At 42.0% G+C, this 11,631-nt stretch overlaps 1 protein-coding gene across 1 annotated transcript in view; it reads right to left on the reverse strand.

Annotated features, from left to right (window-relative positions):
• SLC9A6 (solute carrier family 9 member A6) overlaps positions 1 to 11,631 on the reverse strand; it is a gene marked incomplete at its 5' end in the record, with an annotated part of 89,129 nt that overhangs the window by 35,144 nt on the left and 42,354 nt on the right. Inside the window, 4 exons of the mRNA XM_027776671.1 lie at positions 532 to 645; positions 3,811 to 3,899; positions 4,188 to 4,293; positions 7,397 to 7,538. Of these exons, the coding sequence (XP_027632472.1) occupies positions 532 to 645; positions 3,811 to 3,899; positions 4,188 to 4,293; positions 7,397 to 7,538 (451 nt within the window). The remainder of the gene's footprint in view (positions 1 to 531; positions 646 to 3,810; positions 3,900 to 4,187; positions 4,294 to 7,396; positions 7,539 to 11,631) is intronic.

An 11,631-nucleotide genomic window follows, 5' to 3' on the forward strand; every position in this document is an offset into this window, starting at 1 on the left:
ATGTCATCTGCTAGTACCAAAAATAAACATTTTTTAAAAAATTGACTTCATTCAACCTTTCCTCATCTTTTACCTACCGCCCTGTGGCATAAACTGCTAATTATTCTCCAGTATCCATCCTCTCCTTCCCTCTAGTAATGGCAGACAGTTTTACCTTTGGGGGTTGACAGAAGGGTAGGGGGCTTCTCTGTCATTTCAACTGTCAGCATTATTCAAATGACAACAGAATAGAACAGAACTGAAATCCCAACTTGTTTAACTCAGAAGAAAATGTTACATATTTAAGTGTATTCTGTCTTTAAAGAATTATGTTATTTATCATCATTTTTTTATTTGCTATAGGATGCATGGGCTCACCAGAGAGAGACAGAGAGAGGGAAAGTGGGAAAGCAAGCAGGCAGGTTCGCAGTCAGCCATGTGGGAGTCTAGCACCTTACACACCCACCTTAAACACCTGCTTGCCCCTTTAAGTGCATTTTTATCAACCACATCCCCCCAAACCATATGAGAATATCAATTTAAAAAGGATACAAATGCTCCTACTACAAATGTTGGATTAAAGACATGGTTCTGGAAGGTGAACAGTGTAAGCCCCATGTAGGAGAAGATGAAATTCTCTGCCAAGAAATTGAGAAGCTCAAACAACTGAAACGAAATTGTGAAAAGTTAGTCCAGTAAATAAGTCAAATCACATCATTTAAAAACATGAGTACTGCTAAGATCATGAAAAGCACACTTCGACTACATACAGTTCATGTACAAACCTGAAAAGATGTGATTCGGGCAGAAGTGAAGTAGAGAGAACATTTCGAGTCCCACAGAAGCATCAAGAAATGTCACCCCCTTTCTTCCCCCAATTGGTTTCCCTTCAAATCTCCACCTTCAGTCATTCTCCTCCTTCTGTCTGGGTTTTATTGCACCCCACTCACAATGCTGCAGAAGGACCCTAACTGGTATCCTTACCATGGCCCATCTTCCACTCCCTATCTGCACCCAATCTTTCTAAAAGTGGTGGTTTCAAGATACTTCTCTCTTTATAAGCTATAAGATTTCATATGATTCTTTTTTTTTTTTAAGAGAGATTTTTTTTTCTATAGGCCATGTGCACTCACCAGAGAGAAAGAAAGTGAGAAATCACCCCTAGGAGGATGGCCATGCTGCAATCCCCTCTTCTCCATTCTCCTCTCAGGAGTTTGGGCACACATGCACCTGGCATGAGTTGGAACCTGCCAGTTCCGGGACTCGAACTACAGTCAACTACGTGGGAGTCCAGCTATGTAACTATTACACCCTCTACTGGTCCTCCATATGACTTCTTTTATTCTGGCAGAGTCCATGGCAACTCTTGTATCACCAATCTGCCATGTGGCTTCACTTTTTCCCCGAGTCTTACACCTTGTTTAGGGAGAAAGCATTCTAGACACAGGGCTTAGGCATGACAGCCCTGCAGCTGTGCCCTCTGCTGCTACCTGTCCTACCAGACCATTCTCATCACTGTCTCATTCAGAGTTACCAACATAGCAGGTGCAGGAAACTTGCTGCCTGGACAAATGCAAGCCCCCCATCCTCTGCTGCCTTCCTGGCTACCACTGTTACCTACCACTGCTCTGAGAGTCTTCTTCCCCCCAACAGGCTAGAGGTTAAGAAAGGGGGCTCAGGAATCAAAAAGCCCACACCTAAACCCTGCCTTCCGTAGCTACCTATACAGCTCTGGTAATAATTCGTCTTTGTAAACCAGTGTTATCACCAGGTCTTTGTCACAACTACTTCATTCTGCCAGTGTAGCAAAAAAACAGCCATTGATTATACACATTTTTTAAAGGGTGTGGTTGTGTGCCAAGTAAACCTTACTGGTGAGCACTGAAATTTGATGAGCCACCAGGCATCTTTTCTTGATATTTCTTCAAACATTAAAAAATGTGAAAATAGGGCCAGCAGATGGCGTTGAGGTTAAGCCTCTTGATCCCAAATGGCTGGCTGCATGGTTCGAGTCCTGGACCTAGTGGCTTGAAAATCACACCAAGTGCATGTGCACATGTGCTCAAAATCCCAAGAGGAGAATGGAGGAGAAGGAATTGTGGTGTGGCCATCCCCCCAGGGAGTAATTTCTCACTGTCTCATTCTCTCTCTCTCTCTGTCTTTCCTGGCAAGTGCACGCACCCTACAGCAAAAACAAAAACAAAAAAGTATGAAAACTATCCTGAGCTCCAGACCAGCAAGGGCCAACTCCAATCCCTGCTTTACCTTTCATTGTGTTTCTCTTCATCCACACCTCTATCCAAACTGTTTCCCTTAGGATCCCTGTCGGAATCTTTCCCATCCTTCTCAGTTCACCATTTCCTCCACAATGGTGTTCTAGTTCCTCAAGCCTCAGACCATTTCCCTTCTTCTCTGATGTCTTATAGGACACAGAATCGAGGTACACAATCTAGGACTCCTATTTGTGATGGTTCTTTCAAGTATACATGCTTCTTATCACCAACAAGACTAGAAGTTCTAATAGGTTGTTACTTTTGATTTCCCAACCTACTACACCTAGAAAAGCACTGACCCTCCCTCAACTGATTTTCTTATTTATGCATATTGCACAGAATTAATCTGTAAAAGAAGGATTTTTAGGGGCCAGCGGGTAGCATGTTGATTAAGGTGCTAGACTCGCACATGGTCAACCACGGTTGGAGTTCATGACCTGGCAGCTTAAAAATCATGCCAGGTACATGTGCATGCATGCCCAAGATCCCAAGAGGAGAGTGAAGAAGGGACCATGGCATGGTCATCCCCTTGGAGTGATTTCTCACTTTACCTCTCACTGTCTCTCTGATGAGCACACTCACCCTATGGCAAAAACATGGGAAAAAAAATAAAGAATTTGTAATCCCAATGTATATGCTTGGCGGGGAGAGGGGGGGGTTCTAATTTGTGCTGGGAAAAACCAGAGGTCATAAAGTAAATTTGTGGCTCCCAAAGAAAGAAGAAATAAAACATTGCCCCTGCTTCAGTACAAGTCCCTTCTAGGCCAGTTCTATTAGGTTCTAATTACTTGGCAAAACATTAAGCTTCTATCAGGGGACTTTTAAAAGTTCATGGAAAAAATGGAATCAAAGCACAAGTTCATTCTAGTGGAAACATTTTTGAGATCCATGTATAGTTTTTCATGGTATGCATTTTCTACAAACTTTGTGAAGACCCTCTTCTATTTCTCACTATAACCATCAGCAAATACACACCTGTTTCTCTTCCAGACATTACATGTTGTTCATGTATTTTTCCCATATACCTCCTGAGACTAGAAAATCACATGCCCATTTTCTCCGTAACTGCCTTAGATTACCCTGCACAACTGATCACTTGGTACCAAATGAAGCCTGCCCGTCAGTGGTCAGTACACTGACATCTCTGGAAACAAAGCAGCTGTGCAGTGCCCGAGTAAAGCCTGAGGGAAGTTGATCTCAGTAACCCCCAGCAGTAGGGCTAGTCATATCAAAAGTTATTCTTAGCTATGACACACAGCAGTAGTTTTTCGCAGCCAGAGTGTGCTTCTACAACATTCCTCCTCAAAACCATTGGATTAGGAGAACACCAAGAGACTCACTATTGGAACCACAATAGTTAACAGTCCTTGTCTATTCTGAAGACCTCTCTCCATTCTAAAAGCTGTCACCCTACAATTCCCCAATCCCATCTATTCCTAGAGTCAAAGGAAGAGTAGGCATCAACTTGAACAGGTCAAAGATTATTTTTAAGTAAAAGAGATTTCTGATTTATTGAAAGAAGAAAAAATTTATTCACAAACTAGAAAGTTTCTCTTACCTGTTTAGTTCTATGCTGGGACTCCGTGGACAGATTATTGTACGTGTAATGTGCCTGTGTGATGCCACAGAACAACACTGCAACTACACCTAGAAAGACAAGTGTCAAGTTCACATACAAGAACGGTTCCCAACTTTTATACTGAGCATTCTGGTTTGCAGGAGATAGTATGCTTAGTATTGAAATTCTCAATAGTGACTTACTTTGTTAAGAGGAACCACTTCCACCGAAAATCTTCTTTATATTCTAAAGTGACAGCCGAAATCCCAACCATAACAAGTACGTTCAAATACTAATGGAGTTGGCCCACTTAAAGAAGAGATTAACTTAGTTACTCCATATAAGGGTTCTCAATCAAAGGGAAAAAAATAACCTACCTGTGAAACCCCAGGCTTCAGCCAAGAGGAAGGTACTCCAGGACATCAGGAAGAACAAGCCTGTCTCCAGCAACTGGAACTCTCGTAATTTGGTGAACTTTGTCACGTAAGACTGTTAAGGTTGGTAACAAGATCTCATAATAAAGAAATGTGGTTAGAAGAGGAATGTATTCTCAGGATCAGCAGATGGCATAATGGTTACATCGCTAGACTCCCATGTAGTTGACTACAGTTCAAGTCCCGGACCCGGTGGCTTAAACTCATGCCAGGCACGTGTGAGTGTGTGCCCAAGATCCCGAGATGAGAATGGAGGAGAAGGGATTGGGGCATGGCCATCCCCCTGGGGGGGGGGATGATTTCTTGATTTCTATCTGTCTTTCCAGCAAGTACACATGCCATATAGCAAAAATCTCTCTTAAAAAAAAAAAAAAGAAGAAGAAGAAGAAGAATATAGTCTCAATAAGATAACCATGAGAGTAAAAAAGTTGTCAAAGAGCCAGATGGCACAACAGTAAAACACAATGCTTTGAGAAGGCCAACCAACATGGGAAGGTTCCAGGTTTGCATCTGGAGACCCCCTCCCCCCACACCTGAGTACACTGAGCACATATGTGCCCATGGCTTGGAGCTAGCTGAGTCTAAGGATAGACTACAGTGTCAACATCCCAATGGGGATTGTCTGTCTCCATCTTTCTCTGTCTCTCTTACTCATGGAAGAAACATATAAATAAACTTTTTAAAGGGTTCTCTAGCCCCTTTAACGCAAAAGTCACAGAATAAAGAAAGACCAAAGTGAAGAAATTCTTCAAATGAGCATCAGCTGCCTTTCTTCCAGTGGGGAAAATCTCAGTGCCTAGCCCCTCCAATCGTTACAGGTATTACAGACCTTGGCAGAAACCAAGCAATAGATCAGATACACAACATGCAATTCTCTACTCATTTTTGACCCAAAGCAAGCCAGCTTCCATAATTATAGCAATTTACGTTTATAAAAAATATGTCCTATCCATGAGATTTCAAATGTACCTGATCCTATGTGATGTGTTGCATTCATTCCACAATGAAGAAGCTGAGGCATTCTGCATACTTATAGTAGTCTAAAAGTATTTGTCAGTTGACAGTGGTCAGCTTGCCGGTGCCAAGTTGTAAGAAATCTCAGGCTAGAATCTAGCCACTTCGACAACTATGTACTCTAACAAAATGATTGACAAGATAGCCTACCCTCAAGGAACCCATAATGGAAAAGATACTATCTGGCCTGGCTTCTTGTTCAGAACTCTTTTTACTGCCCATTTATGCCCCAGTTCACCTATAAAAAGCCATAAAAGAAGTATCTTCCAGCACTAAGTTGAAGTATACCACGCTAAAAGATCCTTAAAAGAGAATAATGTATTTGCTGTATATAAAAGGATTTTAGGGCTGGCCTGGTGGGGTAGCGCAAGTGTGCTGCTCAAGCAATGCTGGATCCACATGAAGATTATAGTTTCATTTCCTGGATGACATCTATGACTCCAGCTGGCTGGGAAGGATAGGGGTAGGGGAGGGATTATGGCAAGGGACTCTGTTCAGAATGCTTGTCTGTCCATCTGTCTGTCCATTTCTTTCTCTTACCCTCTTACTCACTCTCATTTATTTATTAAGAAATAAACAGAGGGCCAGCAGATGGCAAAGCAGTTATATTGCTGGATTCCCATATGGCCAATGTGGTCCTGGACCTGGTGGTTTGAAACTCACACCGGGTGCATATGCACATGTGACCAAGATCAGGGAGGGGGGAATAAAGGAGAAGGGACTGCAGCATAGCCATCCCCCTCGGGGGTGATTTCTCACTTTCCCTCTCACTGTGTCTATCTCCTTCTCTCGCCACCGAGTATACACATCCTAAGGCAAAAACCCCTTCAAAAATAAAATGAAATGATCGGGACCAGCAGTTAGCGTAATGGCTATGTCGCTGGACTCCCACGTAGTCGACCGCGGTTCGCGTCCCGGACCTGGTGGCTTAAAACTCACGCTGGGCACGTGTGCGTGCGTGCCCAAGATCCCGAGAGGAGAATAGAGGAGAAGGGATTGCGGCGTGACCATCCCCCCTGGGGGGTGATTTCTCGCTTTCTATCTCTCTGTCTCTCTCTGTCTCTCTGGCGAGCGTATGCGCCCTATGGCAAAAACCTCTCCAAAAAAAAATGAAATTATTCAAAATATTTTAAAAAGAAATAAATAACATTGAACAAATTATCTAAGACATTTTAGAGCAAGGAAATTTGTAGAGACCATTAAGTTCAAGTCACCTTCCCTACTGTCCCCACCCTCCACTTTGCTACACTGAGATCCAAAGAGGTGACATATCAAAGCTCTATCATTTGGCATCTGCTACTACACCAGATGCTGCAGGGAGGCGATGCTGCAGGGAGGCAGAGGCCATGTTGGGCTTGTTTATCTTTGATACCCAGAGCACAGCATTCCGCATGCAGCAGGCAATCCAGATATGTCTTCTGAAGGAATATAAAAATAACTAGCCCAATACTGTAGTAGTTAACTAGTGGCAGTACCCCACCACAACACAGGTCCTTTGGGCTCCTAGCCTAGGGCTCTGGAGCATAAAGGTCAACATCATGAGAGCTGAGGCAAATTCTCCTATGATGTGACCTGCAAATCCTGTATTTTGTTCACTTACCATCATGGTCATAGATTTTCCATTTGTCCTTTTAAACAAAGAGCAAAGGAATACCAGGCTGACCAGCACACAGAACCCCCAGAGGCTGTTTGGAATATATCTACCTTTACATCAGTTTAATCTCTAACGTTAAAATTCACCCACAAAGGGATAGTGTGCCTAGTTAGACTCTCTTTTTTTAAAGAACTATTTGATTTTATTTATCATCATTATTATTATTATGTTCAGTTTGCCATAGGGCTTGTGTGCTTATCTCAATGAAGGTCCAGGACTTGAACTGCGGTCTGCCATGTGCCCACTCTATGCCACCTGCTGGCCCTCCAGTTAGGGTCTTATAGTGAAAGTATTAGGGCACAGAGCCCTAAGCAAAACAATGACATTCTATTTATTTATTTATTGGTCAAGATTTACACTTAAGGATTTTAAACCAAGTACTTAGTTATTAAGGTTAATACTTGTGACAGAAATTGTAGAACTAAGAGAAACCACTCAAGTGCTACTTCATCAGGTTGAACAGATAAATAGAATAAAAGGATATTAAAGCTGTCACCACTCCAGTAGCAGCACCCATGGCAAAAGATCCGCTGAAGATCCCAAGGAAGATCCCGATAGACTTGAACATGGCTGTGACATCAAAGGTGTGACTGTTGTCTCCAGCTGGCTGGTATGCCACTATTGAGCTACAAAGAAAGATTGTTGTTATTCCTTTTTTTCTTCAGATTTTTGCCATAGGCCACAGGCACTCACCAGAGAGAGAAAGAGACAGACAGAGTGAAAGTGAGAAATCACCCCTCGGGGGGAAGACCACGCCACAATCCCTTCTCCTCTATTCTCCTCTCAGGATTTTGGGCATGCATGCATAGGCGCTAGCGTGATTTATCAAGCGATCAAGTCCAAGATTTCAACCACAGAGTGTAACGTGTGGGATCTAGCACCTTAACCACCATGCCAATCTACTGCTCCCCAGAGACTGTTCTGAGAAGCAATTTTTACTTTGAGAAGATTATACAGTATATAGCGTAAAAGATGAAATCAGGGAGAGGAAAAAGAGAAACCCAAGCTTTTAGATTCGAATTGCCAAAACAAGGACAGAAGGTTACAAAGCAAACAAACCAACCAACCCTGCAGTGTATTCAGCTACCAAGAAAATTTGGCTTTTCCTTCAATTTTTTTAAGTCCTCTATATGAATGCTGTACTGAGCCTTTTCCTCCAGCCTCAAGATACTGTGTACTTTTTATCTGTGATTCTGTACTATGAATTTATTATTCTGTTTAAGAATTACTAATACAGGGAACCAGCGGTTAGTGTAATGGCTATGTCACTGGACTCCCACGTAGTTGACCACGGTTTGCGTCCCGGACCCGGTGGCTTAAAACTCACGTGATTTCTCGCTTTCTGTCTCTCTCTGTCTGTCTGGCGAGCGCACGCGCCCTATAGCGAAAACCTCTCAAAAAAAAAAAAAAAAAAAAAAAGAATTACTAATACAGGGCCAGCCAGTGACATGGTGGTTAAGGTGCCTGGATCTCAAATGAGCAACTGCATGGTTCAAGTCCTAGACCCAGCCACTAGAGAAATATATGGCACATGTGCATGTATATGTCCCAAATCTTGAAAGGATGAAGAAATGGAGGAGATGGATTGTGGCATGGCCCATGGGAAGTTCTTCCTCACTCCTCCTACCTCAGTCTCTCTCTGCTCTCTTGAAGCACCCTCTAGCAAAAACAACAACAATAATAATACTAGTACTGGGACCAGCAGATGGTGTAGTGGTTAAGTTACTGGACTCCTATATGGCTGACTGCAGTTCAAGTCCTGGACCTGGTGGCTGAACCTCACGGTGGGCACATGTGCCCCAGGATACTGGGAGGAAAATGGAGAAGAGATTGTGGCATGGCCATGCCCCTGGGGAGTGGTGATTTCTCACTTTCCCTCTCACTATCTCTCTCTCTGGGCAAGCACACACACCCTAAGGCAAAAACCTCTAAAAATAAACAAACAAATTACTAGTACTATAGTGGCAAGAATGTAATTAACAACAACATATTGTATATCTCAGAATAACAAAAAAAGAGGATTTTGAATGTTTCCAACAAAAAATAATGGCAAATGGTTGCGATGATTTCCCTGACTTAACTATTATACATTGTATTCCTATACTGGGAAATCAGATTGTATCCCACAAATTGGTACCATTATTACATGTTAATAAAAAAAATAATTACTAGTCCTTAAAGTCTGAAAGCCCTAACATTCTAATGGGAAAAAACTAATGAAAAATCTCACTTTTTCCAGCAGAGTCTTAAGAATATAAAAAATACAGTTGAATACTTGACTTGCTCACATTGTGTTTTTCCTATGGGAATAAAAGGTACCTGAAGGACCCTTCCAACTTGGAGGATATTAGAATGGGCCAAATGTCTACTATCTATTCAGTCACTGAAATGGACTTTTATAGGATAAAGAGCTCAAAGGGCCTTCCACAGAATTAGAATCCATTCAGCACTACTTCTAGCACATCCAGCTGGAATCTCCACCCTAAACGTCTCAAAGAAAGTCACTCTGTGCAGACCAAGGCCGGCAATTACAGGAGACACTCTCCATCTTGAACTCACAGTCCAAACCTGATCTGAAAAAGCTTCTTTTATAATAGTTACTTCAGGAAACAGAAATGGCTGAAGAAAACACTATTGTCAGCAGGTCTCTGGCAAGAGTTTACCGTTACTCAATCAGTTCTCATCTCAGTTAATTGAGGGATCAGAGTTATAAAAAGTCCAGACTCAAAGACATTATACAAGTCATGACAAAAGAAAAAAAGGAAAAGAAACACATTCCTAAGAATATAATGAATTCTCCCTGTGGTTTCTGCAATGTTTTTCTGGTTCAAGGCTAAAAAATGTCTTTGCTATACCATGTACAACTTCTTTTCGTACCTCCAAGGATTAAAAAAAAAAAAACTAGGATTAAAAATTTCCTAATTTGGGGACCAGCAGTTGGTATGATGACTATGTCGCTGGACTGCCATGTAGTTGATCATGGTTTGAGTTCCGAACCCAATGCTTAAATTCATGCTGGCGTGTGTGTGTGTGTGTGCCCAAGATCCCAAGAGGAGAATAGAGGAGAAGGGATTGCAGTGTGGCCACCCCCACCCAGGGGGGCAATTTCTTGCTTTCTGTCTGTCTTTCTGTCGAGAACATGTGTCCTACAGCAAAAATGTCTCAAAAAAATTTTCCTAATTTGTATCTATTCTATTGAAGTATGGCGCTAATGTTCATTTCTGGTAATGGCATCTAGAAATTTCTGAGACTCAATATGAATTGAAAAATCTTAAAACATTTGTATTCAGAGCTAATAGTGGTTAAGGCTCTGGACTCCCAAATGGCCAACATGATTCAAGTCCCAGAACCTGTGGCTTGAAACTCACACTGGGTGCAAGTGCCCAAAAACCCAAGAAGAAAATGGAGAAGGGATTGCAATGTGGCTATTCTTCCTGGGTGGTGAATTCATTTCCTACTTACTTTCTCTCTTTCTCTTCTCCCCTCACCACCCCCCGACACACACACCACCACAAGCACACACATCCTATAGCAAAAATCTCTCTAAAAAAATTGTGTTCACACGTTCGAAATAACCAGATCATTTTGGGACCCATAGATTTGATACTGTTTTGATAAATATGAAATGGTCTTTAATAACTTGCTATCCTACTTATATACAAAGGTTTCCACCACCATAAATGAGATTTGACCACATTACAACCTTAAAATATAGTAGCTGGCTACAGAAAAGAAAATAGATTGCCACAACACCCTTCTTTCCCTCCGGTGATAGTTTTCAAAATGCTGGCTGGGACAAAATATCTATGCCATGCCTCCTGAGGCTGCTTTCTTTCGATTAAATTCAAGATTCACACTAATCATTATATTATTCCTTAATCACTAAGATTTTTAAGAACACATGGAAAACAGGGTGGGCTGAGAACAGATAAGAGGTTTGTTTTCTTTCTGTTTTAGTCAAATGCTGGCCTCCGGATTGAAATCTTAATTTTATCTTTTCTGCATCAATCAACATTTTATTTTGAGGCAGCAACACTTTCATGAACACTTTTTTTTTAAATATTGAAAGTAATATAATGTACAGTTTAGAGGAAAAAGAAACCACCCCAGTATTCCACAACCCTCACAGAACTATCTTATTTTCTTTTTCTATTTCTTTCCCCTCTTTTTGCTATATGCAGGCTGTTTCATATTTAGTTGTTCTCATGGTAAATATGTATTTTTTTAATTGCTAGAGAGTGTGTGCACTCACCAGAGAGAGAGAGAAGAAAAGAAAGAAAGCACCCTCCTCTTGGGGCATGGCCAGTCTATAATCCCTTCTCCTCCATTTCTCTATCCTGTCAGGATTTGAGATACACACACACACACACACACACACACGCATGCACGCACACACACAGAGCTGGGTATCTGTTCCAAACCACTGGAGCTGGGACTTGAACCACATGGTCGGCCATGTGGGATCTGGCTACCTTAACCACCAGGCAAGACTTGAACAAGTGAAATTGAATTCTGTTTCTTAACTAACAGTCCCATAAGCATTACCATAGTCTTTATGACCCATTGTTGAAGATTTCAAAATTATCCAAATGGGGGGAGCCAGCAGGTGGTGTGGTGGCTAGAGGTGCTGGACTCCCAAATGATCAACCACAGTTCGAGTCCTGGACCTGGTTGGTGACTCGCTTTCTCACTCTCACTCTCGCTCTCTTGCTCTTTCCC

Source organism: Tupaia chinensis, unplaced genomic scaffold, assembly GCF_000334495.1.
Source record: "Tupaia chinensis unplaced genomic scaffold, TupChi_1.0 Scaffold000706_1, whole genome shotgun sequence".
Classification (NCBI taxonomy): domain Eukaryota; kingdom Metazoa; phylum Chordata; class Mammalia; order Scandentia; family Tupaiidae; genus Tupaia; species Tupaia belangeri.